Here is a 19,229-nt window from a genome sequence, read left to right on the forward strand (position 1 = left end):
TTAACTTTAAATTGATCACGAATTTATTTGTCAAAAATTTATTTATCTTAAAAAAATTTTGATACAATATTTTTTTAAATTAATTTTTTATCGTTGTGATATTTATTATATTATTAGTATTTTTTAATAAATTTTTTATTATAAGATATAATAAACATAAACTAATTAATAATACTTGATACATTATTATAGATATTAAATGAATAAAATATGATTTAAAAAATTAAATAATAAATCTAATTATCCTCTTAACTCTATAAAATTGACACGTATCAACTTTTTTTATATCTCATGAATAAGTTTTTCTCTCTTAATTATTAATTTTTTTCTTATTTTTACTCATTTATTTGATTTTATATTTTTTTTTTATTCTCTCAATTTTTTTTATATTTTTCTAAACTTACAAATATGGAATAATGTCTTATTATCTTCTAAACCCAGAAGATTAAAATTTTTTCATGTGCTATAATCAACCTCTAAAATTAACCACAAGAATCATTTGACACATAATTTATTGAGGTCTTTAAAACATTAAAATAAAAATAAAAATTTTTATTTTGACATAATTTTGCTTCTAGGTTAATGGGTGCCTTAGATTTGTGGTTTTACTTTGCTATTCAATTTTTGTTGATTTAATTTATATATATATAAGAGATTATCACTTTATATATGACTATATATATATATACAAAGAATGCAATTCTTAAAAGTTAATCATAAATTATCGAGTTAATACTCAAAAAGTCAAAATGACTTCTGAAATTTGATCCCTTACTTAATTTAATTCTCAAATTATTAACTGACTCAAATTGTACCCTGAAATTTTAAGATGTGGCTCAAATTAGTCCTTCCATCTATTTTCGTCACCGAAAAACTGACGTGACACGTGTAGTTAACACCTGACAGCCTCAACGGTAGTTTGACGTGACAAAAATTTTTGTTTGCATCAATTTAGCCCCAAAAATTTGAAACAAAAAACCTAGCAACCCCCATTTCTTTTAAATCATTGTGTTTCTGGTGAATTGGGGAGCAGGAGCAAGTCTCAGATAGCTCTAACATGTTCTCTAGATCTGCCTCTTCTCGTGCTTTTTTATTCCATTAGCCTTTGTCATCCTCTGCTTCGGCCTCTGAGTCATCGTCGCCGTCATAGTTGTGGGTCAGCATCTGCCTCTGCTCTGGCTCTGCATATTTTTGTTCTTCTTTGCCGTCGCAGTGCTCGGGTTGGCCGTCTGCCTCCAATTCTCTTCTGAATCTTCTGCTGCTTGTGCTAGGAAATTTTGGGTGACCCTGAACTGCATAGTACTAGATAAACAAATGTGAAAATCTTTCAACTTGGCCTACAGCAACACCATGTGCACACAACATCGGCGAGACTTAAACTCACTTTCTGAAATTAGACTCTTGAGACTTAACCCTCTTTTTTTGGTGTTATGGGATTCTAATTTCTTTTAATTGGATTGGTCACCATAAAAATTCATTGTAGCAAGGTTCTCTAAAAAGGGTGGACAACAACTATTTTCTTAGGAATATTTTGTAGAGAAACAAAGAGGGAACTTATGTTAAAAGTTAGAATCTTTTAGAAAAAATCAACATACTAATGCTTTCACTTGAAGGATTTGATCTTACCTGAAACCCAATTGATTTAATTGATTTGAGCTTCCTCAACAATTTTTCTTTCAACCCATTCATTCTTTGCCCCAGAATCAAAAAATAATAAAAAGAAAAAATTAAACTTGATTTCGGTATATGAACAAATTAGGGTGGAGATTGAAAAAATAAAGTTTAAAATTTTTTTTATTCTTCTTTTGATGTAGTGATATATTGGACTCTTAGTTCTTGGTTGAGAGGAGAGAAAGGGAGAGTAGTGTGATAATAATAGTGGTGGTAAATATAAAAAAATGGTAAAACTGAAAAAAAAAATTGTTGATCATATGGCACCTGAAATTTGTTAGGTCAGCTTTTTGGTGATGGAAAATAATAAAAAGGTCAAATTGAAGCACGGGTCAAAATTTCATAGTATAATTTGAGTCAATTAAAAATTTGAGGACTAAATTGCGTCAAAGTCAAATTTTAGAGATCATTTTGAGTATTAACTCTAAATTATCATTGCTTAATTATTATGACATTCTTAAATTCAATGTACATTAATCTACATATGTTGTTGTTGTTATACATGACACAGATGTTAAATAATATGTTCATTAATGTTTACTTTATTACTTAAATTATTCAGATTATAAAACTAATAATACATCATAGAATTATTATTATTATTAATTTATTATTTATATTTTAAAAATATTATTAAAATTATTTATTTAGTTCTGTAATAAATAATATTTTTAAATTTGACTCATTTATTAATTATTTATACTTATTATACTATACCTTTAAGAATTTATTGAAAAAATATTAATATAATAAAAAATAATTAAAAAATATTATATTAAAATTTTTTAGAACAAATAGGTTTCCGAGCAATTTAGTATTAAAACGACGTCGTTTTATCTAAATGAATGAGATAAAAAGACCCCTGACCAATTTGAATTTTGGACAAATTAACTCTTTTTTTTTTTTAACTATTCACGTGGCACTTAACGTCCACCTCATCAGTTTAATGTGCTAAATCAGATCAGCAATTTTTGTTAGTGTTTGATGATAAAACTCACAACAGAACTGCATTGTCTTACGGAGATGAGAGACAAGGATCGTAATGACTCTTTTTTTTTTCGTAAAAAATCACATTGTCTTTCGTAAAAAAGTACAGGGGCCAATTAGTAGTTCACTCAAATAAAAAGGCACAGCACGCAAGTGAATTTGAGAGACTATTCGACAAGTGTTTTTTTTAAGGTTGAAAAAAATACTGTATTATTATGAAAATAAAGACTAGAGTTTGAAAAGAGAAGAAAGATGAAAGAGAATAAGGAGAATAAGAGCTGACGTTATTAATGATTGATGTTGTACACAGAACATCATAAGAAAATTATTTATAAAAGGACCCAAATTCTAGCTCACTCAACTAGGTTACATCTATAATTAATTCTATCTACTTGAAATTTAAATTATACTTACAATGACATTCATAATAAATATATTTATAACACTCTCTCTTGAATGTCCTTAGTATAATACGTTAGATAGCTATTTTGTTAAAAATCTTATTAGAAAAAATTCGAAGTGGGATAAAAATAATAGTTAAGAAAAAGAATATACTAACTTCTCAATCTTATACTTCCCATATTACTCCCCCTGATAATTACATCATTTGATATCTTTTAACCGACGCATCCTAATCTTATATACTAACTTCTCAAATGTTGAAGTAGGTAGTGCTTTAATGAACAAATCTACTAAATTATCATTGAAATGAATCTGTTGAACGTCTATATCACCATGTTGTTAAAGATCATGAGATCAGTAGAAGAATTTTAGTGAAATATGCTTTATTCTATCTCCTTTAATGTATTCCTCTTTTAGTTGATAGATGCAAACAGAGTTGTTTTCGTATATGACTGTTGGTATTTTCTTTAAAACTGAACCATGTATATCTTGAACATGTTGGGTGATTGACCTTAAGCCAAATATATTCTCAAAGTTACTTCATGAATTGCCAATATTTTTACATGATTGACCTAATCCTATTCGCAAGTTGAATTTTTTTTTTTTTAAATTTTACCCTATCCTACTCGTGGGTTAAGAATATCTCAACTCTAATTCTACCTACATTCTAAGTGTCTAAATCCTATCCCATCCTATCTGCAGAAAATCAAATTTTTTTAAACAAATATAAAATTCAATCATTTGATTCATTTCAAATTTCATAATATTAATAAAAAACTGAGTGAACCCAATTTAAAAAACAGCAAGATTTTTAAATTCACTTGGTGTAATATGTGATATCTCAATATAAAATTTTTTTAATTTTATTTTTATTTTAAGCTAATTTTATATAAAAAAATAAATATACTAAATTAATAAATTAAATAGCTAATTTATAAGAAAGAGGTTGTAGATTTAATATCCACTTCTTTTCCGCATATATATATATATATATATAAAAGATTTGAATTATCTAAATTTTAAATTTTATTTTAGAGAATAAAATATTATCTATTATCATTTATTTTATAAGTAAGATAAAGAAAAAATATAAGAAAAAAAATATTGAATGATAAAAAATTTTACTTTATTTTATATATATAATATTAAGAGTGCAAAATAATTACTCTCTACCCTACCCTCAGCTCTGCACGTGACGCTGACCATAGATACTGCAAAATAATTACTTTCTTTCCGCCCAGCGAGGCAACTACAACTATTAAGTGTGCATTATTACTTTCTGACATCGTTATGTTTTTATTTTTTGATAGTTTTAGATGTTATTTTGTTTATAGTTGGATGTCGTCTTTTCAGAATTTTTAGATGTTAATATTATGTTTTGATTTGTTTTGATATTTTGTTAATTTAAAAAAACATCTTGAACTAAAAAACGAAATATTTAAAATATAATAAAAAATATTTAAAATTAAATAAAAAATTAAAAAAAATAAACCGACAATAGAAAAGAGAAAAGAAATGAAAGAAAGTGAGAGAGTAGTACATGTTTTTTGAATGTAAAATTAGTTTTTAAAATTTAAATATCAGAATTTATTAAAAAATTAAATGTTTGATTGCATGTAGAATTAGTTCCCCAATCTTAAAAAAACTGTCAGGACAAATATTTCTTTTATTGTCCGTATATACAAAATGAATTAATTATTCATTTTTTCTCACTAAACAGTAGAAACATTTTTTTAATCTATCATTTCAAATCATCCACTCTTGATCCCCAAGTCCCCAACTGAATCAGGAATACTTTTGGTAGTTTACCATTTTAATTTTTTTTATGCGAACAAATAATATGGCAGCAGCTACTAATATCAATATTGCTTCAACCGGGATCGTTCTGGAAGCGCTTACAAAAGACAACTACGACAACTGGAGCACTCTGGTGAAAAACTATCTTGTTGGTCAAGGTCTATGGCGTGGTATAGTTGAGGCTGATCAAAATAGTAATAATAATAATAAATCAGAAACGGAAGAATGGATATCGAAGAACGCAAAGGCTTTACACGCCATTCAACTGGCGTGTGGATCAGAGAACCTCTCCAACATAAGAAAATTCGAAAAGGCCAGAGAGGCATGGAACCACTTGAAGATCTCATTCAGCAAAGACGTGAGAGCGTTTCCAGATTCAGATCAAGAACATGGCAGTCACGTTCACAGGCTCCACAGTGCAGTAAAGAGAGGATACTGGAACGACGCGAAATCGTATCAACAGGTACCCGGACTCTATATTCTCCACCGCATCCTCCACGGGAAGGACGGTTCTCCACGTGGCAGTGGCTTCTGGTAAGGAGAGGATCGTGAAGGAGCTAGTTAACATGGGGAACCAGCGGTTGCTGAAGATGCAGGACAAAAGGGGATACACTGCGCTTGCTCTTGTTGCTGAGTTAACGGACAACGTAGCTATGGCGGAGAGGATGGTTGTTAAAGGAGGAGAGGAGTTGCTAACCATAAGGACCAAGCAAGACGATGATGAATATGTTGGTGGTTACATCAACGACTACCAGAATGGTGAGATTCCGGTTCTCATTGCTTCCAAGAAGGGTCACAAAGAAATGACCACGTACCTGTTCTCTAAGACTCCTCCTCCTGTTTTCTTTGAGAAGGGAGGCCGTTATGGAATTATGCTTCTTACGCGATGCATCTATGCAGAAATATTCGGTAAGGTGTTGCAACTTAGTCTCTGTTCGTCTTCCCACATATCCTCTTTCAATCTTCTGGCTTCAAGTGTTCAACAGTCAACAGCGCAACAGCTCTTTTCTTTTCTTTTTTATTGTAATAAAATACAGAGTTGTTTGGTTGTGCATTTTTTCTTTTATAATTAAGAATCGACTATGTTTGATTTTATTATTAGATATAATACAAGTTAATATCTTAGTTATTATTTTAAAATAAAATATTTTTGTGCAAAAAATTATTTAACTTTTTATAAGTTTTTAAAGATAAAAAATGTTAAGTAATTAATATTTTTAACCTTTGTTCTGTATTTAAAGTTTTAAACTAATATTGATTACTTTAAATTTTTTAAATATTGGTTCTAAATTTCTAATATATCATTTGATTTTACTATTTTTGTTTATACAAAGGAGAAGGTTTGTCAATGTGAAACAAAAGCATTTTTTAATTATTTAACATGTATTTTAAATGTGAAATTCCCAGCCTTCATACTAATTACTAAATAAAATATATTATTTTCACCATTATTCTAAATAAAATGTTATTCAGCTTTTTATTACGTTTTCTCTGGGTATAGATGTTGCTGCCTCATTGATCCAACACAGGCTTAGTGGAGAATTGCGAATTGATCCTGAATCAGAATCAGTGGACCTACGGCCCATATATGCACTAGCTCACATGCCTTCTGCATTTCGTAGTGGAAGCCAGCTTGGATTATGGCAGAGATTTATTTATCACTGTGAGTTTAATTTGCCCTTTCCCAGAAAAATTGAATTATTTCCGAAGTGTTGCTCACCTAATAAGTACTTAACTATTTCGTTCAAGCATTGATTGTCATATAATTTTTGTTTTTCATATATAAGTCAACTTTCAACAACTTCTTGTCACATTATTACCTACCTAACATTAGTTGGACATTCATAAGTTGATTATTAATTTTCTTTTCAAAAACGCATGCTGAAATATAAAATAAAAAATATTACGTGTCTAATAAATATTATCATTTCTAATCAGTATTATTTAATTATAATTTATATTTATTTTTATAAATATTTTGTACATAAAAAAATATAATTTATATTTATATTTACTAAAATTTTATACATATAAATTAATAAAATTTATTTATTAAAAATAATTTAATATTTATATTTGATCAAATAATAATAAAAAATACTAAAAATTATTTATTCCTAAAAGTTTCTCATATAAAATTATTCGGACATACTAAATATTAAATACTTGGATTATATTTATTGTGCATTAACATACTTCAAATAGAAAAGAAATTCTTAGAACGCCGTTTTGGAATATAAAAGTTCCTATATGTCTTAACAACTTAAACATCAGACAAAGAGATAGCCCTTAAAATATTGATTAAGGCGATGACCTTTTGTAGATTAATTAAAATAAGGAGAAATTATTGGAAAGAACCGTTAACCTAGACAAATTAATAAAAGAGACTAGTCACAAAAAAAAAATAAAAATAAAAGAGACTAATTACATCATTATTATTAATTAAAAGGGACCTATTTAAATAAAATTCATAAAGAAAGACCAAAACATCATTCTAAAGAGACAAAAATACCATTAATTAATCTCTCAGTCTAATTCTTTTTATGATTGTTTTTAATACAAAAAAGAAAAGATTCATTTTACTCTTCCAACATGAGTAGTTCATTTATCTTCGTGTTCTCTGGTGAAAGTTTTTTTTTTACAGGGAAAAGACATCACATATAAGAACCAATCACCATAAATAATATAAATAATAACAATAATCTTAATGTAACTAATTGCAATATCACCAAATACTAAGGCAAATTAATTTTGCACAAGAAAAACTATTGTTAGATCTTCCAAACTAGGTTATCAAAGCAAAAAAGCTCAATTTGACAACGGGTGATCTCTCTTTTTATCTCTCAACTAAATTTTTTTTATCATCTATTTTTACGTATTAATGGCTAAATTACAATAAAAACTATTGGAATATGTTTTATTAAAAAACAAAATTAAATGTGTATGTATCAATAGTAACAATAGTGTTAGAGGATAGTACTCGAGATATTATCACATTAATCCTTTTTCTTAAATTTTACTTTTTCTTAGTTTTGATGTAATTGATCTTTCTTAATATATAATTAGTTTTTGTTAGTGGTCCCTAAGATTAATCTTCCCTTAAAACAGTTAATATATTGTTAGCTGTTACATTTACATGCATACATCCACGGTAAATGTGTATGCAAGTAATATCAAGGAATAAATGAATGAATAATAGTAGCTAGAAAGAAAGTATGGGCTACAATGAAGAATTTGAAAGATTATTTTTTTAAAATGAGAAAATTAATAAAGTGAAAAATGAGAAAATTTAATTATTTTTTAATTCAAATAATAAAATTTCTCACTTTTTTATTTTGTCAATTTTTTATTTTAAAAGATATTTTTCCAACTATTTGACTGCAGGTCTGAGGCTGAAGACACTCCTAAAGCTTTCTAATAAAAGTATGGAGATTATATTACATGTTGATCCGGACGACACAAAGGCAAATATCTTGGCTAATCTTATTGCAACTTCTCCTTTAGACAAAATCTCTAGTGGACTTCGAAAACTTCCGGGTGCGTAAGATTAGACGAATGCCCTTAATTTTTAATTAATTCCAATGCGGTAGTGATGTTTTCTTGTTTAAATTAATATAAATCCGTTCAATTCTTTTGAGAACTAATGAACTATCTACTATAAATAAATGGTTTTGATTGTTATTATAAAGAAAAAAAAATTATGGCTGATTTTAATTTTATAAAAAATATTGCTTTCTTAATGTAACCTAGATATTAATTGTGATAACAAAAAAAATTAGTCAAAAAAGAGTCCAATTTGTCTTCTTTAATATTTATTAAATGTTACAATAACTAATAAATACTAAATAAAACAAATTCTAACGATTTCTTTTATCTTTCTAGCATTATATTTTTGCTTATTAGCATTTCTATTTTCCCTTTCTTTAAACAGTTATAATAAGTTCATATATAGTGGTTTTTTTCCTTCCCATTTTTTCTCTGTTTCAATTATTAGATTCTTTCTTGAACTTGGTAGCTATTGAAATGTTATCAGGGGGTGAGAAAATATATGAGATGAAAAAGAACCATCATGTAGCATGTGAGATTCTGAAATGGTTGAGCAAAAAAATATCGGAATTAGACGAAACCAAGCTACATAAGTGCTTAGCTTACGACTCCATGTTGCACGCAGCAAAGTATGGACTTGTTGAGTTCATAGATTCAATGAGGCATGCAAATCCTGACCTTCTGTGGGCCATGGACAAAAATGAAAGAGGCATATTTTCACATGCAATTGCGTATCGTCATGACACAGTTTTCAGATTCATTCATGAGATCGAGGGGCGTAAAGAGATGATTGCATCCCGTGAAGACGTCTTCGATAATAACATTTTGCATCTTGCAGCTGAACTAGGACCTTCCTCTTACCTTGGCAAATTTCCCAATTCAGCATTGCAAATGCAAAAAGAACTTCAATGGTTTAAGGTCCTCTCTCTGACTCTTAAGTGTGTCTATGCACTCACATTCATTTAATAGCTGTTTGGTTTCATTTTCAATGATTTTTATTTTTGTATAAAAAAAGAAAAATAATGGAAAAACAAAAATAACCTTTTCACATTTTTATTGAAATTTATATTACTGATTTTAAATGGTGAAAATTTAAGTATAAAACAAAAGAGAATTAGAGATTTATATATACAGTGGTGACTATTTGTATAAAAATGTCTTCGTATATTAAACAGTTTAGTTAAATATATCAAATTATTTAACAATTTTTAATAATTATTCTCACATGAAAACATCTAGTCATCATTTGTAGGCTATTATGACTTGTTCATCAAGTAATGATGTTAAATAACAATAATAGCTTGCTGCTACTGGCTATAACTGTTTCCAACTATTTCAAACAATCTCTAATAATTTCTATTAACCTTTAACTACTTTATCAGTTTTCTTATCACTTGAACTCTTACTACTCATCTTCTTATGAGTTATTCCCATTTTTCATCTATATATAAAAAATCAATTATCACAATTTATCTTTTCATCTATATAAGAAAACAAAGGAGGAAAATGCAAATCAAACACAAACTACCTCTAGAGTTTACTTCTCTCTTTCAACGTGTACTTATGTATGTAACTATGTATCTATATATGTGTCATTTCTTAAAACATGAAAAGATATCAGACAAAAAAAAAAAAAGCATATGAAATAAACTGTAGCCGTCGTGGTTGCAATTCGGTTAGTGATTATGTCACAAATATCAATTTATTTAGACCATTATTATATCAATACATATGTATTTGTAATATTAGAATTTTTCTCTTCCAAATATTTATTCAATTGGACTAAATTGTTAATAAACTAACATTTGCTGCAGAAATTTTGAATATTCAGTAGAAAATATAAAAATGAGCAAGGGCTATGCTAGGTAACCAATGACTTTTTTGATAAACAACTACTAATCAAATAAAACACACTACATTTCTAAATTACCCATCTAAATTTTAATATTAAAATAATCATCCGTACACCTAGTGAAATGAACTATATATCTATTGTTCACATTGTTTAGTATTTTTATTGTCTACCTATACTTTTCCAACGAGGAATTATCATGTACCACATGCATGCAGGCGGTGGAAAGAATTGTGCCTGCCAAGTGCAAAGAAGCCAAAAATGCAGATGGCAAGAAGCCTCGTGAACTGTTTACCAAAACCCATGAGGAATTGGTAAAAGCTGGTGAAAAATGGGCAAGAGATATTGCAAGTTCTTTTACACTCGTTGGTACTCTCATTATTACTATGATGTTTGCTGCAGCCTTTACTGTCCCAGGTGGAAACGATCAAAATACTGGCATTCCAATCTTTCTAAAAAAACGTGCTTTTAAAGTCTTCATCATAGCAGATGCAGTGTCTCTCATCACATCTTCTTCTTCTGTCTTGAGTTTCATTTGGATCCTCACTTCGCGTTATGCTGAGAATGATTTTCTATGGAAGTTACCTGTCAAGTTACTTTTGGGCCTCATCACCCTCTTCTTTTCCGTGTTATCCATGATGATAGCCTTTGTTGCTGCACTTTTTATGATGCTAGAGGGGAATCGAGGTGTTGTGATAGCAACAACGTCACTTGCAGTTGTTCCAGTCTTGGTACTCATACCTACATTGTTGATCCTCTTCTTTGAGATTTTAGTATCTACATTAAGATCACCCAAATTACTCACTTCTAAGAAAAAGAAGAAAAAAGATTGATCGATGAATGCTTTCTTTTGTCGTTAATTAGTTGTGTTATCTGTATTTTATTCAATATTAATTAGAATTTGAACTTATATAATGCTTTTGAGGAAGTTTCTTTTGTCAAAGAAGAAGGTTGAAACGAATAAAAATTCATTGTAAAAATTGAATAGTTTTACTATCCTAAAATATAAAATGATCAGTATTGTTTAGGCAAAAGACAGAAAAGGTTTTTATTTAGGCAAACAATTACTTGATTAATCTATCAATTTTGTTTCTATAGGTGACTATGAATATATGAAGTGTCATACTTCACCAACCGCAAATTAGTAAATTACAAGCTCCCACCGAAATGACTATATATCATATCAATATTTAGCCATTCGTCAACAGAAATTAGAAACAAGCATGGCATTGATGCTGGAAAGAACTAGAATCTCTCAAACATTATGAACACAATTTATTCCACACTAATAATATATGTCTTCCAAAACAAACAGCAACACACGTAGAAAGTAGAAACTATATAAAACACTAAGAAGATGAAGAGACTATACATATCATTCAAACAAGAGTTCACAAGCTGTAGAGTTCCTAAGAACCTTGGATATATCTTTTTTAAAATTTTGGATCCTATCTCCTTCACTTGAGGAACTCGAGCAACATATGGTCATTTCTTTAACACACTTCCATTCTTTATTATATATGTTGCAAATTGAATATCAACATCAGTACCATCAAAATTCTATAGAATAGAGGATTTTAGGTGTGACGAAAGGCATATGGTCATTTACTTTTTAACACACTTGTATTTTCGGAAGTACCTTCAAGGGATTCAATATCTAAGTCAACAAAAATTTAGATAGGTTTATGTGTGACTAAATTGAAAAACATAGAATAAGCAATGATACATGATCATCAAATATTATTATTTTTTGTCATTTTTTGTCAGGATTTGATTAACAATAATTTGTATTTACAAATATTTTATACATAAAAATTATATAATTTGTACTTATATTTACCAAAATTTTACACACATAAATTAATACATTTTACACCCACATTTTTCAAAATTTGTATATATAAATTAATAAAATTTATTTGTTAAAGATAATTTAGTGTTTGGACTGACTAAAATGATGATAAAAATATTAAAGTTTTTCAAATAAAATAATAACAATGTAAAATTTAGTCATTTCTTAGAGATGCTTTTTGAAGATGATGAATGGTTCTTTCTTTACAAAGAGTGGGAAATTACTCCCAATATTTAAGTTGGTTATTACCTAGGTAAAGAAGCATCTAGCTTACTCTCTGAAGGTTGTGGTAGGCTTAGAGAAGGGGTTGAATCTATGCCTTCCTTTTAAGTTGTTGTTATGACCCTTTTTAAGCAAGTTTTCAATTCTGATTCTGTTTGTTCTCAGCAGCGGAGATTTATGAGACAATTTATTTTTGTCTCATGAATATCAGAAAACAGAACACAGCAGAGAAAAGAAAAGCTAACACCAGTATGTATCCTGGTTCGGTTGCCTTGTGCTATGCAACCTACGTCCAGTCTCCTCTACAACTATGGAAGAATTTCACTATAGTTAACAGTATTACATACACCAATTCCACAGGATTGACCCAATCCTTTCACACTCAAGTTCTAACCTAACTTGACATTGGCTATGCTAATACCTAACTATTCACTCTTAGTGCTGACCCAACTAAGAAAGGGATACCTCACAGGTACAAGATACAAGACATAGACATACCTAAAGAAATCTGAAAATAACTCTAGACTTTTCTCTCAAGTGTTTCACTCGGCCTTTTTTCACTCATGGCTTTTACTTGAGCTTTCTCACAATGCCTTTTCTCACTAGAAATTACAGAAAGATAAACTTAGAAAAGTACATTACAATCAGTAAAACATGAAGGAGATTGACTTCATCAGCAGCCTCTTAGCTATGTGAAAAACCAGATTCGCAAACCTTAGATACAGTTCTTCAGTATTGGCCGAATGCTTCTTTGAAAGAAAGCATTATCCAAGTAGAGGAACTTCTTTACAGAACACTGTTCTCACACTCTGGTTTTCTCTTCTTGACTTCTGAATGAGCAACAAATCTCTTTTATCTCCTTGCATGTTGCTGGGTTCACCTTCCTAGGTCAACATCTTGAGCCTTGAGCTTCACCAACCCATAGATTCACTTTTTCACCTTAATCCCCAGAGTAGAAACTCTCCTACTGACTTCCTTATCTTGACCGAAAGCCATAAAATAGCAACCATAGATATCTTCCAAAGGTCAACTTAATCTGAGCCCTTGAAAATCAACTTGGTCCCCAAGTCATGTTTAAGACCGTGGATACACAGCAGAGAAGAACAGAAACCATCTTTCCTTTGTATCGCATTTCGGATAGAGCAGAGAGTTGGGAAGAGGAGAAGAAGATCTGATACATACAAGAGGAAATGGGTTACCTTTAACCTAAGCTTGATTGGGTTTGAACTGGGTGATTTGATATCTGCCTTTCAAGCTTAATCCTTCTCTCTCTTACTTCTTTGGTGACTAGCTTGGTGAAGAAGCTCTCTCTCTTTCTCTTTCTTACTTTTCTGAAACTCTGATTTGACTAGGACAAAAGTGAGATGAACGTTGCTTTTGGTTAAGCAAAAGAGAGGGATTTGCTTTTCTGAAATCAGATCGGGCTTGGATCGGGTATTGATATGCTTGGCCCGATTTGATTTCTTTGGCTTCTTTCTTTGCTTTTCCTTGGGCTCTTAATTTTGCTTTCAACCCATCATCCTTGTTGATTGCTTTTTATTCTATTTGGCCTTTTGAATTTTGGCCTGCAACAATAAACAATTAGTAATAAGTAATTATAGTTAATCAACACTAATTATTTATTTTGCCCAAAAATAATGTTTGTCATCACTAATTAATTTAGTTAATTTCTTAACTCAACACTCCCAATTTGGTCGGATACAGATTTTAATACCCTTACCTAAGTCAGTTCGACCCATGTGAATAAAAATACATGGGTTGTGTCTGGTACTATTAGGCAAAATTTGTGCAGCCTAATTTCAGATCCCTTTTTATCTGATGGTGGATTGTAACTAGACTTATGTCTATTGGGTCCAAATTTGAACACATACTATTATTAGGATCTACCGTCGAAATTTTAGAGCTGGCTTCATCGTTTCCACCAGGCGGCTGAGATTGTTGGGTCTCGGCCTCCAATCTCTGAGTGTAATCCTCCAGTGTCACACACATTATGATTAAGATAACAGTTAAATAATTGACTTTAAATCAAATAAATTTGAAACTTAGGATTTATTTAAACTCACATAGTTGGCCACCGATCGCAAATCTCTCCTTGTTGGCCTTTAAAGTATGGGTATACTTGAAAGTCTCCGCCAGCGTTACCTCATGGTCCAACAACTTAGACTACATATTAATATATCAACTAATAAAATAAATTTGAAGCCTTCATCATGAGTAAAATAGACCTCCAGTTCCTTCTTGATGTTTGGACAGTTCCACGACGTGAGGTGGTCGCACCCCTTACGAACGTCGCTGATCATCTACTAAAAACATTTGGCTGCCCGGTGGTCGTAGATCTTCCGAATCATGAGATTATAATTCGCATCCCATATGAATTTCAACTGTACAAAGTGATTCACCAACATTAGTTAGTCGGAATAAAATACAGTTCAAATAAAGTTAATTCAGCATTATTGGATTCTTACCACCCACTTTTGAAACCATTGATCTCTAGTCACAGCCAGAATTTGTGTGTAGGTCATCCACGGGTGGTCGTACATCAACTTAATAACGTCAAAGATCTCCTGTGTGTAAATATTGGGAAGATTTGGTGCAAACCTAGCAGAAAGGAAACTAACATTAAAAAGCTCATAAAAACGCATAAACTTAAGATTAAACAAACAAATAAACTGAATGTACTCATGATTACATGCCATTGGGCCAAATACTCAGTTGGATGACGGGCGGTGGTGGAGGGGTATCCTGCTGGGGGCATCGAAGGAATCACCCACCGCGGACTCTGTCGACGTCGTCGATGCATCTGCAGGGGGCGTAGTAAAAGAAGGCACATCCTTCGAGTTTGGAACCATGATAAATTGCTGGTCCGCTGAACCTGCCTGTGATGTCACATGGGTCGACAGAGTAGACGGAATAGAGGGCGATGACTAGACAGTTTTTGGAAATTCGGTAGAACCCCGCCCTCTACTACAACTACGTGACTTACTCGATCTACTTCTGCTATCTATCGTCATGTCTGCCCAAAGAAATATATTAATACACTCACTATAGTAAACATATTAATAAGTTTAAAATGTAAACCAAAAGTTTAGCCTCGGGTCATATTCCGAGGAAGGGATATTTAGATTGATAACAGAAGTAAGGGAATTTTGAGCATGGAAATCAGACTTTAAGAAATAATGATAAAATGCAAATAAATAAAAAGAAAGGTAATTGAAAAAACATAAGTTAATGAAATAAAAGTACCTTGGGTTAGAGATATTTCCTTCCAAGAATTATCTATCCTTGCCACTTTATTTACATCAACAAAAAAGTAAATTTTTCTAATAAGTCAACCAAAAACATCAATGGTACGTCAATTGGAGTTTCTCAACTAAAATAACAAGGTCTTAGCCATTTAACCACTAAAATTGTAGAAAGTTAGTTATATTAACCCAAACACTTCAAAACTCAATTCAATAAAGCATACAAACAATTAAGATAAAATTGTCCTAATTAATCTTCCAAAAACATCAAAGATAAGTTTGTTAGAGTTTCTCTACCTAATTAATAAAGTCTTAACTAGTTGACCACAAAAATCGTGAAAAGGCAATTAGAGTTATATTAATTAAATCGAATCAACCACCTTACTTACAATTAATTAAGCAATTATGTGACTCAAGATATTCGTCTATGTCCTACACTTAAGGCAAGATAAGAAAACTACTCCATATTAACTAAAAACATCAAACACTTGGTAGATATAAATTAAAACTTAACATTGCAACAAGTACAAATACAATTCCAGATTTTCTAAAATTGCAAAAAAAAAAAAGTGAGGATTGTTCAACAAAACATAAATTCAAAATGAATAAAAAAAATCCATTCATTCAACAGCAAGTTAAAATTTTAAATAACAAGAATTATTGCATAACATAAATAGAGTATGAAAGAAAATGCAAACAAAAAAAAAAGTTGTAGAAATCAAAAAGTAAAACTTGAGTCTGGCAAGAGATTAATGCATAAACTTGGTAACTAGCATAAAAACATTTATAAGCAAATTTTCAGCAACGACGATCTTAATGCAGTGAATAAACACACTTAAAATTATCTAAATGTTGTGATAAGATCAAATGAGGTGGATGACGATCATTTAATATGGACGGCTCACATTCTCAAAAGAGATGAGTTTAATGAGAGTTGAATATGCTACCTCTTGTTTGTCTATAAATACATGTACTGAGGCAAAAGGAATACACACAAAAGTAATAAATAATTCTCTCTCTCTTTATGTTCCAATACTTCTTTCCTTCTCTTTATATTTTATATTTGTTACCTCTTCCTTATTTATTTATTTAGTTATTTTATAACACGTTATCAGCACGAAGCTCTAACGATATTTTAGGAAGACTTCAGGTAACAAATTTTTATTATGTCGAAACTTTTTCATCTTGAATATAATGCTTTTGATATATTTGGAAATAATTATTTACCATGGATACTAGATGCTAAAATCCATCTTGATTCAATGGATCTTGGAGATACTATTAAGGCTGAAAATAATACATTCCAGAAGGATAAAGCCAAAGCCATGATTTTTCTTCATCGTCATCTTGATGTATGATTGAAAAATGAATATCCCACATTAAAAGATCCTGTAGATCTGTGGAGAGACCTTAAAGAAAGGTATAATCATCAAAAGACGGTGATACTTCCTCAAGCCCGATATGTTAGAGAAAACTTTCTCAACCTTCCATGCCTCGAATGTGCTCCTGCAGTAGCAATCGAGAAAAAGGTTTTAAAAACATATTCTGAGTTAATTTCTTGTCTTCTTGTTGCTGAACGCAACAATGAATTACTTTTAAGGAATTATGAAGCGCGCCCAACTGGCACCGCCCCATTTTCTGAAGCAAATGTGGCAAATCATAACCCCAGAAGAGGTAAATGTCCAGGTTTTGGTAGCAAGAAAAATTATGGAAGGAAGAAGAATTATATTCAAAAGAAAAGATCTCACTAGAAGTGGGATAAAGAAAGAAATATTGGGCAAAGTAAATCAATTGAGGATAAATGCTTCTGTTGTGGTGGAAAGGGCTATTGGTCATGTACCTATCGTATCCCAAGGCACATTGTTGATCTTTATTAAGCATCCTTGAAAAAGGATGACAAAGGAAAGGAAACAAATTTTGTTTCAAATTATGAAAATTCCACCATTCATTATGATGTATCTAATTTCTTTAAGGATCCTGAAGGAAATATTGGCTATTTGATCAATGATGGAATAGTTTGATATATATATATGTGTTTGTTAAGTATTCATGTGAATAATTTTTACTGTGCATGTACTTTTGCTCATTTTATTATTATTATTATTATTATTATTTGTTTTTGAAGAAAAATGGCAAGGACATATTCTGAAGATATTTGCCTTGCGGATAGTGTAAATTCACACACTATTCTTAAAAGTGATATATATTTTACCCATCTTGTGTCAAAAGATGAATATGTTAATACTATTATTGGCTCGGGCAATGTGATAGAAGGCTCCGGAAGAGCTATAATTTTGTTTCCTGGAGGAACAAAATTTATAATAAAAAATGCACTATTATCTACCAAGTCCCTGAGGAACTTGTTGAGTTTCAAAGATATTCGCCGAAATGGATATCATATTGAAACAATGAAGGAGGGAAATCATGAGTATTTATGTATCACAACTCATGATTTAAATAAAAAGGTTATATTAGAAAAGTTACCCTCACTTTCATCTGGATTGTATTATACCAAGATTAGTGCAATTGAATCACATGCCATTGTAAACCAGAAGTTTACTAGCCAAATGAATTCATAACTTGGCATGATAGATTGGGTCATCCGGGAACAACCATGATGAGGAGAATTATTGAAAACTCTCATGGACATTCACTAAAGAACCAGAAGATTCTTAAATCTAGTGAATTTTGTTGTGCTGCATGTTCTCAAGGGAAGTTAATTTTAAGGCCATCACCAGTAAAGATTGGATTTGAGTCCCCTGAATTCTTAGAAAGGATTCAAGGTGATATATGTGGACCTATTCATCCACCATGTGGATCTTTTAGATATTTTATGGTCCTAATAGACGCATCTTCGAGATGGTCACATGTGTGCTTATTATATTCTCGCAACCTGACGTTTGCGAGATTACTGGCTCAAATTATTCGATTAAAAGCACAATTACCAGAAAATCCAATCAAAGCAATTCGTCTTGATAATGCTGGTGAATTTACTTCCCAAGCATTTGATGCTTATTGTATGGCTAATGGAATAAGTGTTGAACATCCAGTAGCTTATGTTCACACACAAAATGGGTTAGCAGAATCACTTATTAAACGCCTCCAATTGATTGCTAGACCCTTACTTATGAGAACAAATCTCCCAACTTCGGTTTGGGGGCATGCTATTTTACATGCCGCAGCACTTATTCGTTTGAGGCCAACGAGTTACCATCGGTTCTCTCCTATGCAATTAGCTTTTGGCCAGCAGCCAAATGTCTTCCATTTAAGAATATTTGGGTGTGCGATATATGTTTCCATTGCACCACCTAATCGTACCAAAATGGACCCCAAAGAAAATTAGGGATATATGTTGGATATGATTCTCCCTCTATAGTGAGGTATCTTGAGATACAAACGGGAGATGTATTTAAAGCCCGGTTTGCGATTGTCATTTTGATGAATCAAAATTTTCAACATTAGGGGGAGAGAATAAGCTTCCTGAAAAGGAACTTAATTGGAATGCATCATCGTTGATGCATTTAGATCCTCGATCAGGGCAATGTGAACTAGAAGTTCAAAAGATTATACATTTGCAAAGAATAGCAAATGAATTGCCTGATGCATTTTTCGATACAAAGAGGATAACCAAATCTTATATACCAGCGAAAAATGTCCC

General features: G+C 30.8%; 2 protein-coding genes across 2 annotated transcripts; both read left to right on the top strand.

Moving 5' to 3' along the window:
- The first annotated feature begins 4,767 nt into the window (after positions 1 to 4,767).
- On the top strand, positions 4,768 to 11,115 carry LOC107637040 (uncharacterized). Its single transcript, XM_088485226.1, has 5 exons — positions 4,768 to 5,766; positions 6,359 to 6,520; positions 8,242 to 8,394; positions 8,891 to 9,321; positions 10,474 to 11,115. Exons 1-5 carry the CDS (start codon positions 5,424 to 5,426, stop codon positions 11,086 to 11,088), a joined length of 1,704 nt encoding a protein of 567 aa, XP_088341352.1. The 5' UTR covers positions 4,768 to 5,423; the 3' UTR covers positions 11,089 to 11,115.
- Positions 4,901 to 5,395, top strand: LOC110271583 (uncharacterized). Its single transcript, XM_021122571.1, has one exon. It carries the CDS (start codon positions 4,901 to 4,903, stop codon positions 5,393 to 5,395), a length of 495 nt encoding a protein of 164 aa, XP_020978230.1.
- Positions 11,116 to 19,229: the final 8,114 nt, after the last annotated feature.

The sequence above is a fragment of the Arachis ipaensis genome, chromosome B4, assembly GCF_059453495.1.
Source record: "Arachis ipaensis isolate K30076 ecotype BB chromosome B4, ASM5945349v1, whole genome shotgun sequence".
In the NCBI taxonomy this organism is placed as follows: Eukaryota; Viridiplantae; Streptophyta; class Magnoliopsida; order Fabales; family Fabaceae; genus Arachis; species Arachis ipaensis.

Coding starts and splice junctions, on each gene's coding strand:
- LOC107637040 (XM_088485226.1), top strand. CDS start 5,424: ATGGGGAACCAGCGGTTGCTGAAGATGCAGGACAAAAGGGGATACACT. Junction 6,521..8,241: donor GCAGAGATTTATTTATCACT/GTGAGTTTAATT, acceptor ATTTGACTGCAG/GTCTGAGGCTGAAGACACTC. Junction 9,322..10,473: donor AAGAACTTCAATGGTTTAAG/GTCCTCTCTCTG, acceptor ACATGCATGCAG/GCGGTGGAAAGAATTGTGCC.
- LOC110271583 (XM_021122571.1), top strand. CDS start 4,901: ATGGCAGCAGCTACTAATATCAATATTGCTTCAACCGGGATCGTTCTG.